Here is a 26,247-nt window from a genome sequence, read left to right as displayed (position 1 = left end):
TAGTTTTTACTGTTGGAGAAATATGCAATTTAATGTTAAATTATATTTTCCAAATTTTAGCACTGCAGGTCTTTATTTGTTATTTCCTCTGTTAGAAATTACATGCAATAATTTGTAATCAGTTCATGTGAACTGAAAATAAATTCGCAAAATACGAATGCCAGCCTTTTTAAATCTAAACAGCGTTATATTTATTCAGAAGCTGTGCTGGAAATTAAATGTAGCAACAAAAGTAGCTTTGCAGAATGATTCATAACACAAAGTTCAATATCAACACAGATTATTATGATTAAGACTTACTGACACATTTCAAGGTGGAAGACAGTCAAATAGGATCAGTAAAGACAGCACCTATTTAATTGCTGATAGCCTTGTTTTCATAATCACATGCAGTATTTATCCTCCCATCTAAAGCAACCCTTTTGTTCTATGTATGAACAGGTCACAATCTTCTTTAGGGATTTGTGTCATCATTATATTTATATTCTACTTTCAAACCAGACATTTCTGACCCTTCTCTGTATAAAAACTGTTTTCCCAAGCTTTAATATTTCATAGTTCATATTTTCCTCATCTGCAGATGTTGGCTGTAAAGCATTGCCTGTGCTCAAGGCCATATTGATGCGGAAGCCAAACACTCCTGGTGAAAAGAATTTCAAAAGGAGTTTATTTTGCAGCTGGGGTTAACTGAAAAGATAGATGAGTCCATGTATTAGACAGATGTATTTTTGTCATGGTTTATTGTTGATTAATTTTCTATCTGGGAGAAGACTAAAAATTCCTGATAGTACTCCCAAGCTGCCGTTTATCTGTGCAGTGTAATCACCAGTGGTGATGTATGGTGAAGAAGACCGTCGGTATGGACCAGGGCTGCCAGATATTGGAAAATCCATCGAATCTGGAAGGGAAAAAGGAAGGAAAAAAAATTTTATTATAAAAAATAACCTTCAACAGAATCATTTTTAATAACCTTTGTTTTAGAAATCGAATGTGTTCCAAATTTTTTGAAGTTTTATTTCTTCTACTGCTTGTGAATTACCATTTTCCCCACCAGGCCAATCAGGTTTTATTAGCTTCTGGAATGATATTGCTAGAGGGCCAAACAGAACAGCTCTCTGCTGAAACCCTATTTTTTGTTAAGATTATTTTTTTCCCCACTCACCTCGAATGAGATGGAATGGCCCAGAATCACCAAACTTGGTATGCTTGTTTGGATGGCTGAACTCTTGGATCTTTTAAATCAGCGTTTCCAAACCTTTTTCCTTCCGCGGCACACTTTCCAAATTTACAGAATCTCATGGCACGCCACTCTCAAAAGCATAAAAAATAAACGCCATTACCAACATTAAACATTTTTTTAAAGGATTTTTCACACGGCACACCTGACCTTGCCTGACGCCACACCAGAGTGCCGCGGCACGGTTGGGAAACGCTGTTTTAAATGATGGCGCAGATTGGATGCCTGGTGGCGCTGTAGTGCACGTGACAAAATTTTGACATTAACAAACCCAGTCCCTGTGCCATGTTTTCTCTGGAGTCAGAATATTTGGTGGTTAGCTTCCTCTCCTCCTGAGGAAAAAATCTGGCTCAATGACCCAAAAAAATATTTTTTGCTTCTCCAAGAAAATCTGACTGATTTGGAGGAAAATTGGTATTCTGTCTCATCTTACACTGCATACATTTATATGGCTATTACTTTTCTAGTGGTTAATTCAATGGCTGAATGACGATGCAGTGAATTTGCAATGGGCCTGGCTTATCACCAAAATGCAAATACAGTAATTCCACAACTGTTTCAAATAAAGCTATGAAACCTGGCACGGGTGTTTGCAGCGCCAAGAGATACATGGAAAGCAAGCCCCACTATGGGTAGGCCAGAATCGTCTTGTGTGGCTCCAATTCTGTTTTGCAAAAAAAAACCTCTTGAAGGAAAGTGTAAATGCAAACTGCAAAATGTAAATGTTCATTCCTTCATTCTTATTCTCATAGAAGGATAAACTTGTGGTCAATATCCAACTTTAATTGTTAGATTAAAATGCATGATCGACACTGTCAATGGGTGGTCTACACTGCCTTTGTGTTATGACATAGTAGTTTATATAGTATAGTATAGTTTATAAAACATCAAAAACATTTTAATAGCCTTAGTTAGCTTTAGCCTTAGTAAGTAGCCTTACCAAAATTAATGTCTTTGCTACATGTCTCAATACATTTTATGCTCAGCTGATTTTAAACCCTTATTAACACTTCCTGTACCCAGAAGTCTGGATGGCCATTTTTTCTTAGTTAATTTGAAATAATTAGGCTTTAAGGAGTACTTTTGCTTGTTTTTAAAGACTATGTTTTTACCTACTTCGACTTCCATCTTGGCCCTAGGCTATATCAAGTTCCATCTTGAATTTAATCATGTATTATTTTGCTGTTAAAATTTATATTATCAATATTACCATAAAACAATATAAAAAGATAATTTAGATTTATCTTTAATACTTCTTGTTATGAAGAGAAAGAATGACTCATGTATTAATGACATCATGTGTTATGTTTAGTTCTACCACCACCAATAACCATAGCCCTGACATTCTGTGTTTTGGCCTTATATTTACAGAAATATTTCATCCTTTTTTTAGACTATGATTAAGTCCTGATGTTTTATAATACTGCATGAGGAGATCATTATAATTATTTCCAGCTTTAAGATGGGGTTTCTAGAACCTGTTAAAAACAGCTACTTGTTTTTGCAGACATTCTTTCTTTGTCTGATTGTTTATTTAATATGTTGAGCATAATGTTGCCTCTCATTATCAGAGGTTTTCATTTTGGTAAGAAAGATAATTAATATCTTGCTTAAAATATTATACCATATAAGAATGTCAACAGATACAGCTCCCTGCTTTAGTACTGGAGGTATTGAAATAGTGGTGTTAGCTATTTCTTATTTCTCCACCTTTCTAGGTTATCTACATCTGAAGAGGATCAAGGGTCTCCTCCTTAATTGACCATGAGCAAATTAATTAACATTAAAAATGTATAATAATTAAGAGGAAACCATCAAAACCTTTAATCTGCATGTTTTAATTGGTAGGCCACACATACACAAAGAATAGAGTATGATTTTCTACTCTATTCTTTGATGGTCTGAAGTTGTTGTTGTTACACTCAGTCTGAGCAGCTGGTGGCTGAAGACTGGGTTGGCCCACTGTGGGAGTGATGTACTACATTGACCACTGTCCTTTGGTTGCACAATGACACTGAGGGAACTCTATTCCTTCTTTCCCACAAAGGTCTACTGCTTTAGATTTGTCACTGAAATAAGTGACTTGATCTCAGGATTTTATCAGGAGTATTGTGGTGAAGAGAGGATTGCCTTGTTCTAAATACGAGGCCCATCCAACAAGTCCATTCCAACATATACCTTCCAGGTTATGCTATTGTCTGGATATTAAATTGTATATGCCCTATATGTAAAATACAGACCTCTTCCTGTCCAGCTAGAACGCATCCTTCAGCTATGCTGCGGATCTGACACGTCACTCAGGCATGCACTCTGACTGGAGCAGAGCAAGGCTCCAGGGAGTCCAACATCTGCCCTACAAAACTCCTCATAAGCACATTACCCGCAAACTCGCGTCGTGATTGACAGGTCTTGCCGCGAGACGTCCCGCAGCTCGCGGAGAACAAACGTAGGCCTATTCCCAACTCAGTGAGCTGTGCCAAGGTCTGTCAAATCAGAATCGCAATTATTCGCTCTCCGCTTCTGAAAACCAGCGGTTGGAAAGGATGATCAGGCATGTTTATGCAACTTAAACAGAGTAAAAAAGTGCAAAGATTAACAAAGGATGAGGTCATGCACAAGCGATGTAAATCCTGGCTCCACAGATGCTATAGGCATCTAAGATTGAAACAATGCGATGCAATGAGGCAGACAGGTGTTCTGTGTGTAAATCAAATGGAGAACAAAATGCAGGTTCTGTTATTTAGATTCGTCTTTGAAAATACAGTATATCTTGACAGTTTATAGTGTCACGGGCTGTTTCCTGTGTCACGCATCTATTGTCCGTAATTTCCAATTGCATGTTATATACAGTATGTAGGCCTATAGTACTCTGTATAGTGCTGAGATGCCACAATAAGCACCATCATTGCTCTTTGTCTCCTATGTTGCATTGATCATGTTTACATGCCCAGCATATTATGAAGAACCATCCATATACTGTTTATGATCAAACTCCAATTATGCGTTTTTTTTTTGCACCATGAAAAAAAGCCCAGTCTTATTTCTGCATGCCCTACATGGCTAGCTGAATATGTTCTTTACATTCTTCGGTCAGCGCTAAAGGACAGTGTCCCATGTAATTTTTCCATGCGCATGAAGTTTTTAAAATGAGCTGGATGTGAACCGCTGGTTTTGTCTTACTGTAGACGTTTAATGCATTAAACTTCTAAAATACAATTAATCACATTTATTTATTTATTTTGGTTGTGGCAGTCCCCATAAGTGCAGACCTACAGTAAGAACAAGTTTCCTATTATCCTATCTTTAACAACTGTACTGTAATTAATAATTCTAATTAAAATGAGCCGCATGAGTTAACACGTTAGCATTGACAGCCCTACTTAAAATAGGCTACATTTCAGCTTCCACCTGTGTCTGCTTTGTTCTGTGGCTCCACTGAACTCAGCATCTTTCATTTTGCCTGCTGCAGCCTTTAACAAATCGCTGTTTAGATCTGTTCTGCATTCCATGAATTGCACAAGGTTTAATTCTTCTCATCTGTCCAGAAGTGAGGGCTTGTGCTTGCCACAGGATTTTTACAGTAAACTCGCTGGCTGATTTCAACACCCAAGACACCCTTGCAAATGGGTGTGCGGACCATGTCTGAGTTATAAATGGAACAAAGTGTTTACGTGGTTTTCATTTTCGGATTATTAGCAGCATAGGCAACTTGTGAAATTTCTAGCATATTCTAAATAAGGGCTTAATCGGGTTTTGCTTTTCGAAATAAGGTGTTTACATGGGCTGTATTGTAACCAGAATACGTCAGTATTCTGAATAAGATCAGAATAATGATTTGCATGTAAACATGGTCACTGATAAATAGTCTTGGTGGCTATGAATGCACTGTTGATGAAACTGCAGTTAAGTGATGTCACCCCAAATACAGACTGGTTTTCTCCTTTCATCCCACTGCATGCTAAATATGATATCAGCTGAATATAATATCACAAGGAGGCACAAACAGCTGCTGGAAAAATCTGATGAATACAAAATCAGAACATGGAATCAGTTTGTTCTCAGCATTTTGTTTACAGGTTTGTTTTGTTCAGGCAGTAGCATAGGTTTCGTTTGAACATTGGGGGGGACACATTAAGTGGGGGGTCTGAGGGTCCTACCCCAGGACATTCTGAGCGTCAAACACTTCATTTCCTGCATTCTGGTGAATTTTTATGCACCAATTTGTGCCTTTTCTGCAATTTATGGTGGAAATGCTTCTTTCATGTTTTTATTGGGGAGGACACATGCACGTGTTCTAAATATTGAGGGGGACATATCCCCTGCGTCCCCCCCGAACTCTACGCTTATGTGTTCAGGCAGGATGAGTTACTCGTTACTGTCACTTAAGATTACAACAGCTTTACTCACATAGCAAAAGAACACCCACTAATACATTACGGTAGGCTGATTCAGTTACACGCAGAAAAATGTTCAGTGTAAAACACGTTTTGAGAGAGTACATTTTACACTAATATAGTAGGCTACATATTTTCCCTTTTATAAACTGTTAGAGTTTATTTACCAGTGGATTTTCTTTTCATCTGCTGTTTCTCTTCCAGAATCCACTGTATTGTAGGTAAATTAGCTTTTTTTTCTTTGTTTTTTTAAATGATGGACTTTGTTTATATGATAACTGATTCACTGACCGTGAATCACATTCTCAAAATCACTCTAACTAAGGAAACACTCTGTTTTTATTTCAGCTTCCTTGTCTGTGTTAAATTATTGAGCAGAACTAGCCGCAAGGCTGTACAAAAGCTGTTTTGGTCATCAGTGTTCCATGAATTTCTTGGATAAGCCCACATATTTACTGACAGCTAACAAATCTTCACAACAGTGTAAAATACATAAATCATCAGAGTAGGAAATAAAAAGGGTCTTCTTCATTCTGCTGCCGTTTTCAATGCTTCAATGCTACCATATGCACACAGTCTGTACATATTTGGACAGTGACACAATTTTTGTTGTTTTGCTTGTCTACATTGAATGTGAAATTAAATAGTGAATATGACTTTAAAGTGCAGACTGTCAGCATTCATTTAAGGTATTTACATCCATATCCTGTAATCCATGTAGGAATTACTACCCTTTTATACATAGTCCCCCCATTTCAGGGCACAAAAAGTAACTGGACAAATTGACACAATCTTAAAATAATTTAGTCATATTTAATGCTTCATTGCAAATCCTCTGCATTTGATGACTACCTGAGGTCTGCAACCCATAGACATTACCAGACACTGGGTATCTTACCTTCCCTGGTGATGCTTTGCCAGGCCTGCATTGCTGCCACCTTCAGGTCCTGTTCGTTTCAGTGGATTCTTGCCTCAGTCCTGTCTTCCACAATTGAAATGCATGTTCAGTTTGATTTAGGTCAGGTGATTGACTTGGCCAGTCAAGAACATTCTACTTTTTGGCCCTGAAAAACTCATTGGTTCCTTTAGCAGTGTGTTTGGGGTCATCGTGCTGCTAAGTTGAAGTGCCATCCAATAAGGCTTTTGGTTGGTCTGAGCAATGTTTCTGTGCACTTCAGAATTCACCCTGCTGTCAGCAGTCACTTCATCAATGAAGACAAGTAAGCCAGTTCCAGTGGAAGCCATTTATGCCCAAGTGATAACACTATCTTCACCATATTTTAAAGATGAGTGGAGTGCTTTGGAGCAGTTCTTTCTTCTCCACACTTTTCACTTTAGTACTTGTTAATACTCATCTCATCTGTCCAGAAAACTTTGCGCCAGAACTCTACAGTTTTTTATACACTTTCAACAAACTCTAACCTGGGCTTTCTGTTCTTGAGGCTTACCAGTGGTTTGCATTTTGCAGTGAGCCCTCTGAGGTTATGCTGGTAGAGTATTCTCTTTATTTTAGTCTTTGACACATCTATGCCTACAACCTGGAGAGAGTGATTTGTTTGACGGTTTTTTTTTTTTTTTTGGCAGTTGAAAAAGTATTCAATTGCGAGCCTATCCCAGAGCCAATCCCAGCATGCATTAGGTGAGAGGCAATAATACACCCTGGTCAGGTTGCCAATCCATCACAGGACTCACATGAACCTTGAACCTTCTTGCTGTGAGGCAACAGTGCTACCCACGGCCATGTCACTATGTCACTTTCATACTGTACTTGATTCATACCATTTTGTACACTCTACAAAATGGTATGTGTTGTATTTCATTAAAAATGCAACTTCAACCTTTGGGATCAATTGGAAAGCCAACTGTGAGCCAGGCCTTAATCGCCCAATCAGTGCCCGACCTCACTAATGTTCTTCTGGCTGAATAGAAGCAAATCCCTGCAGCAATGCACCAACATCTAGTATAAAGCCTTCTCATAAGAGTGGAGGGTGTTACAGGAGGAAAGGGTATACCAACATATTAATGGCCATAATTTTGTTAGCTTTATTGTGCATAAACTAATGATGCAACAGCACACTGCTTTTGGTCCCCTAAGATGGGGACACAATGTATAAAAACAGCTGCAATTCCTACATAGTTTACCTGATATGGGTGTTAATAAATTAAAGTCTAAATTAAATCTGAGTCTGCACTTTAAACTCATATTCAGTATTTCATTTCAAATCCAATGTGTTGGTGTACAGAGCCAAAAACAACAAAACTTGTGTCACAGTCCAAAATGCTTATGGACTGCACTGTAAATGAATTCCAATTCGTTGAACTGATATGTAGGTTAGCGATAGGGTGTGTACATGCACACACATTACTTATTTATGCTTTGTATGGGGAACATTCATGTTTTAAATTCTGGGAATATCTTAAATCCCTCACTGACATCATCAGCACAGAGCTTTAGAAGGAGCTCACAACAACGTGAGCCTAACAGAAAGAATGAATGTCAGGCCAAGAAATGTGGTAAGTCAGATTTAATGCAGATGAACGCTCTATACAGTGATTAAAGGAGGATCTAAGGAGATAGAGGAGATCAGCATTTGTTGTTTCCTGAAGGACATAAGTTCTTAACGGTTGCAGTACGTACAGTATATGCAGATTTATTTGATTGACAACCCCCAGCCCACATAACTTTAATTATATTAGTATGCAGGACACATTTTACATCGGAGTGCCTTTTCAGAGATATCCAAGCACCACCAAGGATTTCAATAAATCAGGCATAAAAGTGAGAAAAAACAAAGATGTTTTATCTGGCAGCAGAACCAACTATTTTCCCAGAGTACAGCAGACCGCATGAAGACTCTTCAAGTGTGAAAAGACTCAGAGCTGTTTTTAAAAGCATCAGTGCTCTTGAGAGAGAATCCATTTATTTAGGTCTGTAGCTTCTCTTCGACAAGCATAATTTGAAATACCATGTTAATATTTTTTTTTCATCGTGGATTCTCTCTTAGAGAAATGCAAGCAAACTCAATTTCCTTTTCAGATCTTCTGTTTAAAACAGGGGTGACCGTTAACCTCACATGGCTTGTAGTAACCTCTGAAGTGGGAGGAACTGAATGGGCTGTGATAATGTATTTCAATAATAACCTATATTCCCAGACCACGGGGTCAAGTAAAATGCCTTTTCATTGAAAGTTTTTTTTTTGTTGAGATAAAAATGTGCCCAGTTAGTGATTGAAACTATGGACCAGCTAACTAGTTTTATGGTGTTTAGGCTTTAACTTGGTACATTGACATGAAAACATCAATTTCTATCATAATACATCTTCAGCAGGTTTTCCTATGAGATGAGATGCCATGAATGATTTTTTATCGTATATTCTGGTAGAAACTTTCCTGAATAACAGTATGGCATATCATATACTATAAACAAGCCATCATGAAAACACTCCCCTGTGTTCACTACATTCATCAAGCAAATTAACAAACCCAGTTCCTCTAAGTCTAAAGTTTTAAAGAGAGCTAGATGCGAAAATGCTTTATTGTAAAGTAAATGTCAGGAAAGCATGCTGGACATTTCAGCCAGAGAACCACAGGGGAAATAAATACACGTGGAGGCCAAAGTGGAAGCGAAAAAAACTGCAATTTAGCAGTCCCAGTGCAATACACAAATATAAAAAACTTAAGGACTGCGTACATGCATATAACTAATTCATAAAGACTCTATTCTGTGCTAGTCTCAGGATGGAAGTGCTGCATGGAATTTGGCCTCTGAGGCGCAAAAGGAAAAAAAAGAAATGTTGAAACATTAATGTACAGAGAAATGTAATGATTTCCTTTGATTTTAGAAACTGATTTCTACAAGGGTAGGTGGAAGCACTGCACTGGCCAGGTATGTTTCTACAATGCTGAAAACATGCCTACGTTCTTTTAAATTTGCTTTCACTTCTTTTGAAGCTGGTAGATCCTAAGGAATCGATCTTAACCAGGACTGAACATTAAATGCTGTTTTGGTATAACATTCATTAACTGTATTGGCATTCCTCTTAGGGAATAATAAATGAAAGAAAACTAAAGAATCTTTTGAATGTTTAGTCAAGCCACAGGGCCCAAACTTTTCCCAATTACCAACTTGTTCTGTGTGGCACTATTAAATTCCTCCTATCTTAAACACAGCTAGGAAGCTTTTCAGGCTACGTTTGCCATTAAAAAGAAGAGCATGCACTCGGATTAAGCCATCCGTCACAGATGCGTTGTGTCAGCTAACAGCAGGCCTGTTTGTTCCCGATGGAACGTAGTGTTTCAGCGGTTAAGGAAACCCATCGGTGCAATGGGAAGCATGTTTGTACTGACGTATCCTCGCACGTGCCCCTTCCTCTGACTTTATACCCTTCCCCCCTCCCCTCTCCCCTCTCCCCCTCCCCCCTCCCTCTGAGGCCCAGCACACTCGACCTGTGATTCAGTCACATGTATTCATTCATCTCGCTTGGCATCTGACAGGAAAGGTCATGATGTTGTGATGTTCCCTTATATTCCCTTGTGTCCATGATTTCCTACAAAGTTATTTTTTTGCTTGTTGCTTTATATGCCAGTAAAGACTTCAAAATATTAAACCAAAGCATTTAATGTTAAGCACCTTGATAATGATTATAACAACTATGCCCCACAAATTTCACACTTAAACCTCTGGCAGGATTTGACCTACCCACAGTGTGCTTTGAAAATAAATAAAGAAATAAAGAATAAAAAAGTAAGGGCTATCTCTTTGACAATGATTAATTTCATGTAAATATACATTCCGAAGCCAGGAGAAAGTGCTATTGCATTAGCCTAAATGTGGCCACTCCTCCCATTCGGTGCTTTGTCTCCCTGTCACCCTATCCAGCTGGCAATAGTCAGCATGTTTGTCGACAGCTTGTTCCCAAGCAGAATATGTTCAAGACATATCGGTGGGCTCATGATAAACGCTGGAATATGGTATTACCTCATACTCTGAACCTACTCCCCAAATTATGAGTCACTGCTTAATAAGACTCATATGTGCACAGGCTGCTAATGTGAATGATGTTGTTCTGATAACTGGCAATTATATTCAAATAGTTGAACGGAAAATGACTTTTGTAGTTTTGACAGATATGCCGATTTCCATACCGCGTACCATAAGTTAGTTAAAACCAGCAATAGGCTAAATCATGAACTGAATTGTAATAACCCATAATGAAGAAGGCTATAAAGTCACTTGTTCTCTTATTTAGCTATTGTATTACAGCTGCAAACCCAGGATATCAAAATTCAGTCCTAGAGTACTCATGTGTATACTGGATTTTATTCAAAACATTTATTCTGGATATATATAGTGCTGGTTAATTCCTTTATCAGGCCACATTCAAAGTTTAAAAAGTTCAGATCCAGTAAATGATTGTATCACAGAAACAATTAAGGGGAGAAGTTGGAATGAAATCCTGAAACAGTTCAGCCCAAATTGTTAATTCATGTTACACAGTATTAAAGCACGAAGGATTCCACGAAGCTCTTCGGTGTTTGTTTGCTTGGAGTGAATGGATACACCAGCTGAAAAGCAGTAAGTGGTAATGTCCGATGATTTCACCTAGAGTATGGCCATTCTGGTATTCACTAACCATTTCCGATTTTATTTTCACCATACCGGTAGTACCAAAAGAAACTAGATATAAAGCTAAACAGTAGCATAAAAAAATCATGTCATCGCAGCATATGTATGACTCCCCTTTGATTCTTAACTCAAATGAGGTTTGGGAATACAAGCTCATTGTGGTTTTTTTTGTCTTACAATTGGTTACAATACCTCAATCACTTTTTTGAAATTCTACATGCCCCACAGCAGTCTATGTGGACCAAAGTATGAACGATTTTTCACTGCTTTGATACAAAATGCATTCAATAACCACAGCTTTCAAAATTCTTTAATTATTTTCTCAGTCAAACTCAACCGCTAGCAAACTGTACAGTATGTAACACAGCCCATATTACAAATGTTTGCATAGTCTTCTCAAAACTGTTACATGTAAGTTAAAAACCTAAACCTAGCAAAATTCAAGAGGACAGCAATTTGCTACATCACAAACACCATATTGAAATATAGCCTATTCAAAATCCTGCTGATTGATGCTATGCAAATGAGACCAGCCACAGCTGCTTCCCATGTCAGTTTGGAAACCTACCCTGGTGTTTTCAATTTCGTTTCCATCTATAAAAGGGTACATCTTGTATATAGCCACTACTAGACTCAAAAAACTGATTCAACACCATTTGTCTATCAGGCAATCACAGTGATTAATTTTGTGTTGTCTAGCCTGCAGTTCGCACCTTCCACATAAGGGTAATGATAGTGTGAATGTTGGCTACCAGACTCAGTTAACTCTTTCTGATGGCTTTCTACTTGGGTTCACAGAGTTAAGAGTTAAACACTAATGTGCTGAAAAAGAAACAAATACATCATTTTAGGTTAAATGAGAGAAGAGTATAACTTACGCTTTACAGATGCCACACTGTAGAATAGTGATTAAGATTGACGACCCCAACTGGTCATTGGCATTGCGCGGGGTTGCAAGGAAGGGGAAGCTTAAAATGCTAGCTCCTGTAATTGCATCTGAAACAATGTAAATACACATTTTAGTCAGAACCAACCACCTACTTTTTTACTGGACCTTCAGACACATCAACAAAATACCGTATTATGCAATGTGTAATCAATCAATCTGTAAAAAAAAATCTAATGTATAAGTAAAAGCAGACTTCACTTCCTCTGGCCCCCAATACACTGCAGCACCACCAAATATAACTTAAAAATCACTTTTGTTAAAAGGATAGAAAATGCACACTAAAAGGCATTTTTTTAAAGTGGTGATACCAGTACACTATGAGACCAGTGAGGGTAGAGCTCCAAGCTCTCAGACTTTGCCATTGAACATGATCTGACTTGTTTTGTGCTCAATGGGAAATATGACAGCTTCAAGTTCTTCACACAACAATATTCCCCTCTAGTGGTGGCTCAATAAAATAACACTTACATCCCAAAGCCTGTCTGTGCAAGTGTCGATGAGAACATTTAAAAAAGTGTAAATTATAATTTTAAAAAGCCTATGCATTTTACATGTGCATTATTTGCAAAGAATACACAATATGAATGTGTTTGTTCTTACCAGTGCTAAAAGATTTGATGGAACTAATCAAGGTCATTGAAGACATGGTTAAATGACAAAATAAAGCTGTCATGTGTTTAGCTTTGAACAAATCACAACACATATAATTTTAAGCTAAAATCTGTGGAATATCAGTTGATATTAGTATTAACTTTCAAAGTTGTTGTCTCAAGCTAGAATGACCAGGCAAATCATGGCCAAGCAAGCGGGGTAGATTTTTACACATAGGGGGAGTCAGCTGTTATGCATGTTACATATGCTTGACATACTGCTCTAATCAACTAAAAACACATATACAAATTAAAAGCATAGAGTAACTGTAAATACCAGCCAGAAAAAAAAAGTGCATTTGCTTGTATTTTAAGGCTCACCATCAAAATGGTCTCATCAAAATGCCACCCAAGCCATGACCAAACACCTGGAATTCTGTACCTGGGACACACCTTACGCTCCAGACTGGATCTGCTGAGACCTAACTGATGTAGGACTTTTCCACGGAGACAGAAGAAACAAGGTCAGTGTAAAGAAGAGACGCGACAGCTGGAGAAACGGTACTCCCCAGAAACTAAAAAAGGACACTGCATGTGGATACCTGTGAGGGTTAAAGAAAGAACCTGACCTCTCTCCATCACAGTGAAAATAGACGGGTAACATCTGGTGCTGTCACCTTGACCACCCGAGTGGCTCCTGTTGACAGTCATCACAGCACTCTTTGTTCAGATGAAGCAGGGGTTGTATCACCAGCATGTCGACCAGCTCATGCTGGGGTGGTTACCCCCTGCTAAGAGAAGTGTTACCCGACACACACTCATAATCCACCACTTCGCTGTAAAGAATATAAAAAATAAATTCAAAAAACGAATAGAGAACTATAAAAAGTTAACGTGCTGTAGAATCACAAGAATAAAAGTTATGTTCAGAGACTTCAAACAAAAAAAAAAGTCTGAGTTGCCTCTGATCTGAGAAGGACTAAACCTCAGTGTATTGAAGAGAATCCATATGCATCGAATCAATGATTGATTGATTGATCGATTGATTGAGCACCCTAGTGATATTGACTTGCTAAGTCTGATGATGTGATGTGCATTCTATATTAGATAATTAGTCTAACTCCAGTAAATAACCAAAGACGTTAGCTTCTGTCTACCATTATTGTGTTACAAGTTAAAAGGAACAACACACCACACGACTCCTAAAATCCACATACAATCACATTTAATTTTGGTTAAAAAATCGTATTGTGAAGAATAACATTATAAAGCTCTCATGCATCTCAAGTAAAGTGATCTAAAATGATATTTAATTGCAAGATAAGATAGAACTCTGGTTTCCCTGTGGTGTGGCAGAAATACACTGAGACAATGGAGATCATTCCATTATTGTACGCAAAAGAAAAATGAGTTCATTCCCTGGTCAGCGCAATTTTATATGTACTGTAAATATTTCTAAACTGTAGACAACTATAAGTTTTCCACTTCCAGCTTGTACTTCAAGTCTATTTAAAATCTTTCTACCATTCTTGAAAAATAAATCTTTAAAACATCGCTGTTGTCACTGAACAGATGAAAACAAACGCAATGTGTTTATCCCACAAAAGTGTACTGTTTGCGAACAAGTATGTGACACTTGGGGAAGAATGCACAAAATAATTTATTTGTTACAGCAAAATTATGCATGTTGTCCAGTATATACAACAGCTAAGTTTCCATTAAAATGTCTTGGTAAATTCCCTCGAAAATGCTTTTTTGATAAGGACAGGTGAGTGTACTTCATTGTTCAAAGAGACAATATACAGTATCAGCAATTAATTCCAAGAGAACAAAGCAGATACTGCAGTATGCAGAAAGTAATAAGGCTAATTCAGATTTTTTAAAGATGCAGGAAACTGAAATCTAAATTCTTTGCAGATGTCTTGTCTTCAGATGTCAAAAAAAAAAAAGTATAAAAGCCTGCGCTGAAATTGGCTTGCTTCCCCCCTTGGCCAAACACCAGGTTTTCAGTGGGCGGTGTTAACTGGGTGTTAGTTATGTAACTAAAACCTTAAGTTCAGTGAAATCCTTTCTACATGTAACATGTAAATGATGCTCTTGCCTCTTGTGTGGGTAAAGCAAGCTGAAAGTTGAAAACGTCAAAGCATTGCCCCTTCTCTGTATGCAGATAAAGAAATATGCTTTCTTCTTGGGTTTTGGTAAATGGGTTTTATTTCTGGAGTCCAAGGGCACTGCAATATTACAATAACTCATAAAGTTTGTGCCAATGTTTGCCCAGAACTTGAATAAACAGGAATGCTAATGAGTGCAGGACACATGCCCACCCTGTTCTTGTCTGCTGAACAAGTCACAATAATCTAATAGTGTCTATTACAATTTAATGGTTATAATTGGGTTAAAAACTTGAAAGAAATATTAAGACAATCAATTATGACTTCTGGAGAATATAACCATAATTTGAATCCAGTTTCCTGGACCTTTAACCAGTAACAGCAAAAATATAAAATAATCAAAAATAAAATAATAATAGAAATCACAAATGCTGAGCTCAGCTCCAATTACTACATTTCTCTTCTCAAAATATTCAGACACAACATAAACAAATTCAACATTTGTGATATGCAACATAAGACAAAAACATTGATTGTTGGCACTTCAGAATTAGCTTTCTATTTTTCAGTAAAAAGGTAAAAGCAAAGTAGATTTTTCACTGAATGTCATCATTAAAATTATTATGAAACTGAAGAAGTATATTTTCACACTATAACCTAGATGCTTGAGTGTGTGGTTCGTGGAAAAATATAATTGTGTACATATTTAAGAACTCCTAGCAACACTTTACATAAAGTAGCTGACTTGTATATTTAAATTTGTGAAACTGCCATAAACAATATAATATTTCAGTTATGATAACGCATTTTCTCAATAACTTTTCACCTTCTTAGTTTAAAAACTAAACTTCTTGTTAAACAACTCCAAACCCAAATTCCTGAAGTGATACCTACTTTAAATCCGACTCCAACTCACATACATATGCATCTGAAATGCTTTTTGGGCAAAAGCACAGAACATGTTCCACAAAAACTTACAGATATGAACGTAATAGCCTCCATTGTATGAAGCTTATGTTTTTTACCAGTTATTTTTTGACAAATTTCATATTATTCGTGAGGTATGTCACAATGATCTGTTAGGCACAAATATGATTGCTGATGGCAAAAATGTAAAATAAAAAAAGAACTTAAACATCACACAATAAAGCACACATTTGCAACAAAAAAGAAAAAAAGAAAACTGCACAAAGGAACTACACTGTCTCAGGGGGAGGGATTGCAGTGCAGTTGGAACTATTCCAGTTCACACTAGTGTCTCTGGCAGTGAGTCTGTGTTGTCCAAAGATAGTAGCTGCCAGATTTGCCACCTCTCCCTTTGCCAGTCCTGCCAGTCAGGGCTCACTTGGCCTTTAGTCTCTGCAGAGCTAGCAGGGGTCTGGCTGGACTCTTTCTGTTTCTGAGGACCTGGACCCCTGCACTGTAAGGGGCCCCTATGAGGTGTGGAGACAGTAAGCCTCGTAGAATGTCCTGTCTGAGGCAGAGGGGGCATGTCTTTGCTCCTAAAGGGAGGCTTGGTTGTACTGGGCAAGGTTTCTAGAAGGCCACTCCCCTGGGGGAGGTCCTCAGCACAGCTGGATTCTGAGTGGCTGTCTCGCTGGGGAAGGAGTGCATGTGGTTCTAGCGGACCTTGTTCTCTTTCTGTATGGGAGCTGCTGTTACCGCAAGCAACTGGGGCCTGTGGAAACTTGGCCATGGCCAATGAGGTCTGTATCCGCTGCGGCTTCCTGTCTCCCAATTGGTCACAAGACCCCTCTGGAGGGCTATGGGAAAGTGTCCTATGGGATCCTGGGAAAAGAACAACTTATCTATAACAGAGGTCAACCAGTCTTACTTGACAAGACCCAGTGTAGGTGCAGGGTTTCTTGCACACCAATCAGCTAATCAAATCTGCAACTCAACAAGACCTTGCGTAGTTGAATCAGAGTGTTTGTAGTGCTGGGCTATAACAGAAACATGCACCCACACAGGGGAATTTTTTAATACAATTTGGGACCCCTGATCTCGAAGTTACAATTTCCTCTTACAAGGAATTCAAAGTATGGATTAATAAAGAAACGTGACACTTTTTGTAGGTATTTAGGTATTCAGAGAGTTTTATTGACAACACCTACAAATGCACAGTGACAGCATTGAGATCAATCATTCATTCACGATCATATTCATATCTTGTCCAGTATGTTTGTTTCAAAATAATTCAAAACAATTTAGGATTCTGGTCATTCTGAATAAAATCCCTTGACAAATAAGAGGAGGTAACAGATAGGTCCCTCTTCAAAATTGACAGTGGAAATACACATACCTGTGTTTGGTGGATCTTTCAGTTCTGACCTCAACATTGCACGCCAAGCTTCCCAGATATCTGTGTGTTCATCTGAGATATCAAACAGGAACAAAACACAATGATCAACATCCATCCAGCCATCACCTATACCCGTTATCCTGAGCAGGGTCGTGGGGGGTGCCGGAGCCTATCCCAGCGTGCATTGGGCAAGAGGCAGGAATACACCCTGGACAGGCCACCAATCTATTGCAGAGCACACACACCATTCACTCGCACACTCATACCTATGGGCAATTCAAAGTCTCCAGTTGGCCTACCTGCATGTCTTTGGACTGTGGGAGGAAACTGGAGTACCCGGAGGAAACCCATGCAAACATGGGGAGAACATGCAAACTCCACACATACAAAGGCCCCACACATTGTGAGGCAACAGTGCTACCCACTGCACCACAATTATCAACATGACCTCTATTATTAATGAAAGCTCAACAGACAAAATAGAACCCTGAACCATAGCTTATAAACAGGGTGGGAAAAAATAATGTTCCAAGACTATCTGACAATCTGGTATGATTCCAAAATGTGTCAGCAAGCAAATGACATTTACTTGACTCACGTAAACCAGGAATTCACCTTCCAAAACCACATTCCCAAATTTGCCAGATCAGATTCTAGCCCCACAGGAACTTTTGAACACAGCTGCATTTTTCCCACGGTACAAAACACTCCCATCTTCCAATTTTCATTTTAGGAGTACACAAATGAGAATTTAAGATGGATGTTACGCAGGAGATTTATCCCGGATCTAAACAGGCCAGATGGGTGCAGGTTACCTATCTTGGTCATTAATACAGTCATTAATACAATGTCATAGAACTGTAGTAATTAAGACCCCTTTTTTATCAGTGCAGTCTACAGAGTTATTAAGGGAAAAATAATCCCTTCTATGGGTAATGGTTTAAATGTAGCTGTCTGACAGAGGTTAAAGTTTGTCTAACTTTTAAACTTTTTATTTTTTTTACATTTTTTATTTTTTTTACTTAGCCCATTTTTCCATGTCCCTTTACAAACATAAAGCAGGCTGGTTTTATTTTTGTGCTGGCAAATAAATTAATTTTTCCAAAATACACTAATCTAAGACACTATATGCACGTTCAGTAAGTGTTGTTTTTTTTGTTGCTTTAATAAATTGATAGGTACTGGTTGGGGAAAGTGTGCAATTCCAAACCATTACTGTGATCATTGTATATAAAAATAAATGAGAATGAGAACAGGCACATGATGGCTCATAACACATTCAATTCCTTGCTACTTTTTGCATGGCAGCAATGAGCGACTTGGCTGCTAATCTAGCCTGTTGAGAATGGGTCACTACAAGTTAACAGAAGGCTGAATTTCATGACTATGTCTGATTAGGTTCCCATATCCTCAAGTGCTTAGGCCTCCAAAGGACCAGCAAAGGTAAGAGAGCATTATAAAGATCTCAAAAAGAAAGTGTGGAATGTTTTGAAATGAGAAAATGGGTAGAAGCCCTATTGTGTGCCTGCTTTGTAGCAAGAAACAGAACTCAGTGTAGCTCACCCTTGGCAGTCCAGGGAGCTGAGCCCAAATCCATGGCCCCGGAATCGATGTACCCGGCCATTGTATGGAGAAAGTCGTCCGACAAAAGCGAACAGTCGTTATCGTACGGAGAGAGCTCCGCACTGGAGGCCTTGATAGAGTCACTGGAGGCGTGCCTCTCAGTCAGGGAGAAAGGTACATCCGAATCGAGCGCGTCCATGCTCCTGTGAAGGAGCCAGACAGATAGGGGAGCATTCAAATAAAAAAAAGTCTTAGGGGTTATTCATATTGGCAAGAAATAAATCAGAACTGACTGTATGGTTGCACGGTATACTAATAAACCAGGACAGGAGGGTGTGATGCAGTCACATTGGAAATGAGCAAATTGCTATAACCCGGTACATTACATCTCTCCTTGTTTTATATAAGGTTAATGTTCTTTGTACATTGTCTCTGTTCAAATAAACTAAATAAATAAAATAAATAAACAGTCTAAAGCTCTTCCTTTAACCACATCACTCAAAGTGGAGGATTGCAGGTGTATCGCTGCTTAGTGATTTTATTTATTTTTTGCTGTATTTTGTAACTGTAACTGTGCTATACCAGATGATATGTTGTAATCAAACAAAACTATTTAATATATTCTATTAAATCCTTTTTATAGAATATAATAATGCCATGCAGCTCTAAACATACTGGCCTTTGAACTTCTCATTATTAAATTGTTCAAAACACTCAGTAAAAAATCAGTTATGATAACTTAAAAAACACATTTAAGTGTCTGGCAAAACAACAGAACAACACATTCTTACAGTAACAATAATTATGAATCAGCGCATTCGGGAGTTGAAGTTGATGGATGGGAGACATAATATGGGATGGCACCAGGTGGCGTTCTAATGGCTTTTTTCCTTAATTAAGGAGGGAGACCCTAGAGATTGAAATCTCTTTTACAATAGGGACCTGACATAACACAAAAAGTTACAAAAGAAAAGACAGTGAACAATTAAAATAGTAACACTCAGGGATGAGACAGTTGTGTAAACAGGAATTAACAGCAGGGATTAGGCTAAAGGCAGGAGAGTACTTAAATAATTGTGTCATGAATTTTACAACTAAAATCAGTGACTGGAAATAGCATGTCTAATGTGAGGTCTTTTGCAGACTGTTTGAACAGTATGGTTCAGAGACGCTGAAATCCAACTTTCCAAAATCAGTAAGAATATATCAGCAATGTCAATGAAATGGTGGTCACTAAATATGAGACAGGGAGTGCCTTTCTCCTGACAATCTAGATGTTTGAAAAGGGACTCACATTTTCCTTAACAGTAAGGAAACTGGGTTTATAACTGAAAAATTGCAGGTATGTTTCCCAAGGTGTGGCACTGGTATTGCACACTTCAGCATGATCCTTTGCCTGCTGAGTTGTAAAAATGGATTATATGTAAAATAAAATAGTTTTCCATGAGGCAAAGCCTTGAAGTCAATGGCTGAGCATAATGTGATTAAAGTGAGCAGAGGATTTGGGGCCAAGCCAAACTGAGTCAAACTCACGACCACTGCGAATCCTTTCTCCTGAGCAGATAGTCCACCACATCAGGGTCGGTCTCCAGTAGACTCATCAACACTTCATTTTGCAGGTCGGGGGGTACCTGCATGTGCCACACACACACACACACTCACTGGTTCATTCACATGATTACACAATATGCTAAAGAGTGCTTAGAGTACAGTCTTGCGATATGATGTTGGATTAAAGTCTATACAACAGATGAAAGTCTAATTAAATATGTAAGTTGCTCCGGTTAAGAACATTTTCCAAATGAGCATTTGCACTTTTTATGTCTGCTTCCCAGTGGTTAAAAACACTGCTACTGCTTCTGGCTATAAGAATGACTGCTGCATGTATGTGGTTCTATGCAGGGAAAGCAGCACCTGACAGTATGGGAGCATTGGTCCCAATCACTGTCTGTGTTCATAAATGCCAATTGATGTAGTTTACCAGGTAGGGGCAATGTGATTATTGGCTGACAAGAGGGCACTACTGACCTCTTGCTGAGGGGTGACTTTACTGCAGGTGAGAAAACTCCTGTAGAAAAACTAGTATAACAGTACTAATACCAGCTCATGTGTATATAACATATGCAAGTTCTTAAATTTGTGTGGCTTGCAGTTGAATCTGTCCCTTAGGGAAATAACTTACCATGAATAGGGTGTCATATGTGTCGATCATCCTTTGAACCACCGCGATGACAGCCGCACTCTCCTCTGCCCGGGCTGAACTCTGCACTGAGAACTCCTTATCCGAACTTTTCTGCTTGTGCAGGAGGTTTGGCCCAAAGATGGTCGCCAGATTCAAGGATGTCATCTTGTTCCCAGTGACCTAAACACCGCATTGAACAAACACACGCTGAATATAGAACACTAACCATACACTGGACATGTTGCTGTCAACTGGCAAAGAGTATGATGCTACAATGTCAATATGGTCAAAGAAATTCTGCTCCCCTGTGTTCAAGGAACGAATGAGGAGGTGAATTGTTGTGACAGCTACAGATGCGAAAGCTTTAATAAAAACTCATACTGATTGTTTGGGTCAATGGTTTAGCTGATATACCTTATATGGATAAACAGGTTATGCTGAATGGATGTTCATGACAAAACAAAGAACGTCTGCATGATTTTCAAAAAGCTGTTGCAGCATAGTTAACGGAAAAAATATTTTCCCAAAAATTCACTTTGTCGTAATGCTCATCATCATTGCTCTATTCTGGCCCCCAGTGGTGGAATGAGCTCACTACAATGCTCAGAACAGCCCATCTTCTGCCACTGACTGAAAATGAATGTGTACACTGAATCTGAGCTCTACAAAGTCTAAACTGAGCATTTAATCTAGTTATCAATGCTACATCTGACATCTTATCCTCCTATACCCTATTTATAGTGCTGATGCGCCCCTCAATCTCCCACCTGTGCTACAATGGTAGTTAATATAATGTCTACAAGATCTACATGATGGCGACTGCTATTGGCTGTGACACTGATCACTGATGCACTGTTGGAAGCTGCGCTGGATAAGAGTGCCCACAATATGCCTAATTGCTCGAGCATGAACACCTTGTTTATCTTCCTGAAGGTGACACACTTTAAAATGTAAGGATCCTGGTCAACCACTCGCTCACATCCAGTGAGTTCAGATCAGAGGAATAATGGAAGCCTTGTTTGGGTTCACATGACTGATGGGTATTGGTTGTTACAATAGTAGGTGATTTTCCTAAACTGGGATACAGCAGGGATATACAAAAAAGAGAGTGCTTACAGCACATGTGCATGAGTCATGCATTGCTATCTAGCCATTTGAGAGCAAGGTCAATAAATAGCTGGTTTGGAGTACTTTGTCATGTGCCATGATAGCATGATGAGAAAGAGACGCATCAATTGCCAAAGCTGCAGAAAAAGAAGTTGCGTGTTTCACCTCCTGTCCGTCTTTGTCTTGGGTGTCGTGGGCATGCGCAGCCACTGTGGACAGGAACTCCAGGAGCCGGTGAAGCGTGTCACTATTGCAGGGAGGCAGCAAGTAGATCAGGAGCTGCAAGGAACTCTGCTGCCCCTCAGAGTCCAGCACTGCAGAGAACAAATAACTGTTAACACCCATTTATCAATAGTATTTATTTATTTATTTATTAGTATATTCATTTATTTATATATTTATCTATTATCCCACCAGCAGCAACACAGCATGTGATGTATTGCATGTTTTAGTTTACACTGTTCTTGGGTCCATGCTTTAGGTGTTATTTGACAACTCGTGTTGCAATATATGTTAAGTACATAAGAACTTAAGAATATAAGAACACATAATGATGAGAACACACCATTCAGCCCACCCAGGCTCTTCATTTACCAACACTTTAAAGAATATGCAGCATGGTGACAAGCCTGGACTTGAAAATCCCTTTGGTGTCTGCCTCTACTAAATGACCTGGCATGCTGTTCCGTACATTGTTCCACAGTAGGAGACTTCCACTATAGCGACCTACAGAAATCCTAATCCTGGGCGTGTAAAGACGTCTCCTCACATGTCGTGTTGATGAAGGCTGTGTACAGCTCTTTGGTCAGGAGGGGGTCGGGCATGTCCCTCAGAAACTCCTTCAGCAGGGCCGCCACATCGTGGACGCTGTGGTCCTCGTCCAACAGAACATCTGTGCCCCGGTCAAACTCCTCACGCAGCTGTACGCCCACACAAACAGGATCTCGTAACACACACTGCTAATGTAAACCACACCCAGGAATGACCAGTATTCTGTACACACCCAGGTTCTTGTTTGTATGATTTATAATGTTGGATCTGGAAAGCAACCTAAACAGATCTTCAATTGATGTACATTGTTATAATATAAATTGAACACATAGATTTTAAATATATTAAAAACCAAGGCATATGTGTATTTCTGTCGATCTGTCCTCATATAATTATTAACTAATAATGCATGTGCTTCCTCTGAATAGATATACTTTTTATAAATGCAGCACTTGAGAATCTGTAAGAAGATACAGTTGTCAGGATAAAAAAGCCTTCAAGTCCTCCACGAGAGCTCTAGTAAATGACAGAATACTATAAATTAACCCTGTATTCTGTAGTAGTATGTAACTGCTTTATGTTTGTATCTATCCCTTGGTGAAAACTAGAGTAAGATTCTAGGAGATACAATCTTTCCTGGGAGCCTGCTTTTGCTCTGTTGAATAACTGAATAACTAATCCTGCCACATGTTAACTTGCCATCCTGAAAAGCATTTTTTCTGAGACTGACTTTCTTAAGACTGATTTGGTCTGAACTATTTCCTGCAGGAATATTTAATTAAGTATTGCTAAATGGACCCAAAAAGGACAGCCATAAATGTTGTAATAGAATGGTTTCCCTTACCTGCCTCACCCGTTTCTTTGAACTCCCGACTCGAAAAATCCCAACTGTCTGTATGCCTAGAGAACATAACAAAAGAAGACACAGATCAGCATTGAAGAAAAAACTCAAAAATGTAAAAAAAGCAGACATTATGGCATACACCCAGAGCATGATAGGTGTAATATCCTACTTAACAAAATAGTACTCATAAGATTTAGGTAAATTACTCACAATGAGATAGGATGGGAAAACATTGTACATTGACTATTTCTTATTACTTAATTTCAAAACCAAATACAAGTACTACAAAGTCACTTTGTATGATGTTGGTGAAATGTTTGATATTACAATGGCAAAACGGAAGAATAGTTTTGCAAAGTGTGAACAATATTAAACTAATCAAGTTATACTTGATCAAATTAAAACTACAATAAACATTATTATAGTTGCAAGCAGCAATTCTCAAGAATTCCTGTTCCTGTTGATGGGATGTACCATTAAATCTACAGTCATTGAGACTAATGTGATGTAGCCATGATTTATAGTGACTATTTAGTGTTATGGTCTGGATGTGAGTGCAAATACAGTATATACCAAAATGAATCATTTTAGATCGAATCATTAAGGATTTATGATAAGTTATGCCCACTGAAAGTTCATTGACACAGCACTTGACCATTATTTGATGAAACTACAAGAATATAACACAGTAATGTCAGTATAGAGATGCACATTAGCAAATTATGTGCAAATTGGTCAGTGGGCAAGGGGGTATTTTAAGTGTTGTTCAGAAAATTCAAAATGAAAGCCGGATTCGGCAGACTTTATGGGTTCTTGAGGCAAATGTATTCCTTGAGGAGAGGAAACTTTTTACCAAATTCGATAACTCTCGATCAAATGGGGCGTGGGGGCTGGGCTTATGAATGTCTAAATTTTGTCATTTGCAAGACACTGCCACTAGGTGGCCAATCTGTTCAATGAGAGTTAAAACAACCTTACCAAATATATGGCTGACTCTTGCCAGATAAATGTTGTTAGAGTTATTAGAGGGGAGAGAAAAATGAATTGTAACCAACACAAAATTATTTGAGCACCTGTACTGCTTGTTTCCATAAATAACAACACACAGATTGAAGTAAGTGTGGTGAATTTTCCCCTGAGTGCACAATGATAAGGTGACAAGAGACCAAATAACTGCCCAGGATGAGACACATAATTTTATTTACATAAATGTGTCAGAACATATTACAAGAGCAGAATGAAACAGTAAGTGCCATTTTGATTTACAAAAACATAAATATGTTGTATGCTTTGGAACTGTATTCCATAACTGCTGGACAACTGCTGGAACCCAGCATCCCAAATGATATGTTTAATAGAACATTATTTTATTAAACTATGAATATCTAAAAGTCTCACATTTAGCATGGCATGCTTCATTTGCAATACTGTATCGGAAACCATTCAGATTGAAATGTGCAAGACACTGTGCAGATAGCACAGTGCATTTTAATAGTTAATATGTTGCAGTCATATGTTGCCGACATGTGGACAGGGTAGGCATGTTATTCACTGAGCATCACTGCCTTCCATACCTGACTTCACGTCTTTTAGTGCAGAGAAAATATTAACGCAGAATATTCTGTGTGAAAAGCTGACGGAAGGTCACAGAGTTTCCTACCCAGTGCATTCCAATGTATATGTATTACATTCCTGGCATTTATATGACCTTAAAACAAAGCAGAACACATTCTATGAAAATGTATGGTTAAATTTAGGTTAATTTATGTTTGTTCAGACAGGCCATGAGTGAAGCCTGTCTCTGGCTTAATCAGCTGATTAGTGATGTTCAACTATCATAGTCCATTCACACAATAGGGCCCTTTATTTAAATGCCCCCCCCCCCGCCTCCCCCCCCCCCCCCTATTCATTTGGCTGCTTCCTCCTGCACACATGCTTGCTACACATTGCCGTTATAAACCTGCTTCCTCCTGCATGCATACTTGCTGCACTCTGCTTGTCTTAATCCCCTCCTCCACCCCAACTCCTCCATCTTGTTTATTAGACTATCCTTCATGGGCAGCACGGTGGTGCAGTGGATAGCACTGTCGCCTTATGGCAGGAAGGTCCCGGGGTCGAGAACATGCGGTCTGCCTACCCTGTATAAGTGAAGGTTAATATTAATCCTCAGCTGGATCCATTCTGTGTGTACCCCTCTTGGGGGGGGGGGGGGGGGGTTTGCTGCTGCGACTCCCTGTTTTATCCAGGCATTCTTGAACAGATCCATACTGCCAAACATAACTGTATTGACTTTTAAGATTGTTAATAAAGATTCAGACTTTGACACTGATCCTGCAATAAAAATACACAACGCTGTAGGTGTCTACACTGACCACATACCCCAGTGGCTTTGACTGTGGGTCAGTCCAAATATTAGTCTAATCTTGCCCAGAAAAGGCATTCCAGGCATGTGAGAGGTCAATATGCGCTTCTTGTTTTTCAGTGCACTGTGTAAACTTGCAGCGCAAATTGCAAATTGTGGGCTGACGAGCGTATGTTGGTGCGTTTGCAGTCTGCATTAAATTTACTTAC

General features: G+C 38.7%; 1 protein-coding gene and 1 long non-coding RNA gene across 2 annotated transcripts in view; one reads left to right on the top strand and one right to left on the bottom strand.

The window, feature by feature from the left end:
• The window catches only part of LOC118223426, a 96,464-nt gene extending 83,021 nt beyond the window's left edge, over nt 1–13,443 (top strand). Inside the window, exon 3 of the long non-coding RNA XR_004764437.1 lies at nt 13,172–13,443. This is a non-coding gene — a long non-coding RNA (uncharacterized LOC118223426). The remainder of the gene's footprint in view (nt 1–13,171) is intronic.
• A 994-nt stretch (nt 13,444–14,437) lies between these two features.
• The window catches only part of LOC118223424 (rho GTPase-activating protein 6-like), a 29,731-nt gene continuing 17,921 nt past the window's right edge, over nt 14,438–26,247 (bottom strand). The window contains exons 6-13 of the mRNA XM_035409926.1: nt 23,677–23,732; nt 22,831–22,981; nt 22,227–22,375; nt 20,955–21,134; nt 20,306–20,403; nt 18,773–18,975; nt 17,210–17,281; nt 14,438–16,695 (exon numbers count right to left, since the gene is read on the bottom strand). Of these exons, the coding sequence (XP_035265817.1) occupies nt 16,154–16,695; nt 17,210–17,281; nt 18,773–18,975; nt 20,306–20,403; nt 20,955–21,134; nt 22,227–22,375; nt 22,831–22,981; nt 23,677–23,732 (1,451 nt within the window). The 3' untranslated portion in view covers nt 14,438–16,153. The remainder of the gene's footprint in view (nt 16,696–17,209; nt 17,282–18,772; nt 18,976–20,305; nt 20,404–20,954; nt 21,135–22,226; nt 22,376–22,830; nt 22,982–23,676; nt 23,733–26,247) is intronic.

This window comes from Anguilla anguilla, chromosome 3 (genome assembly GCF_013347855.1).
Source record: "Anguilla anguilla isolate fAngAng1 chromosome 3, fAngAng1.pri, whole genome shotgun sequence".
Taxonomy (NCBI): Eukaryota; Metazoa; Chordata; class Actinopteri; order Anguilliformes; family Anguillidae; genus Anguilla; species Anguilla anguilla.
The sequence above is the reverse complement of the archived record's forward strand: the minus strand, read 5'-3'. Positions and strand labels throughout refer to the sequence as shown.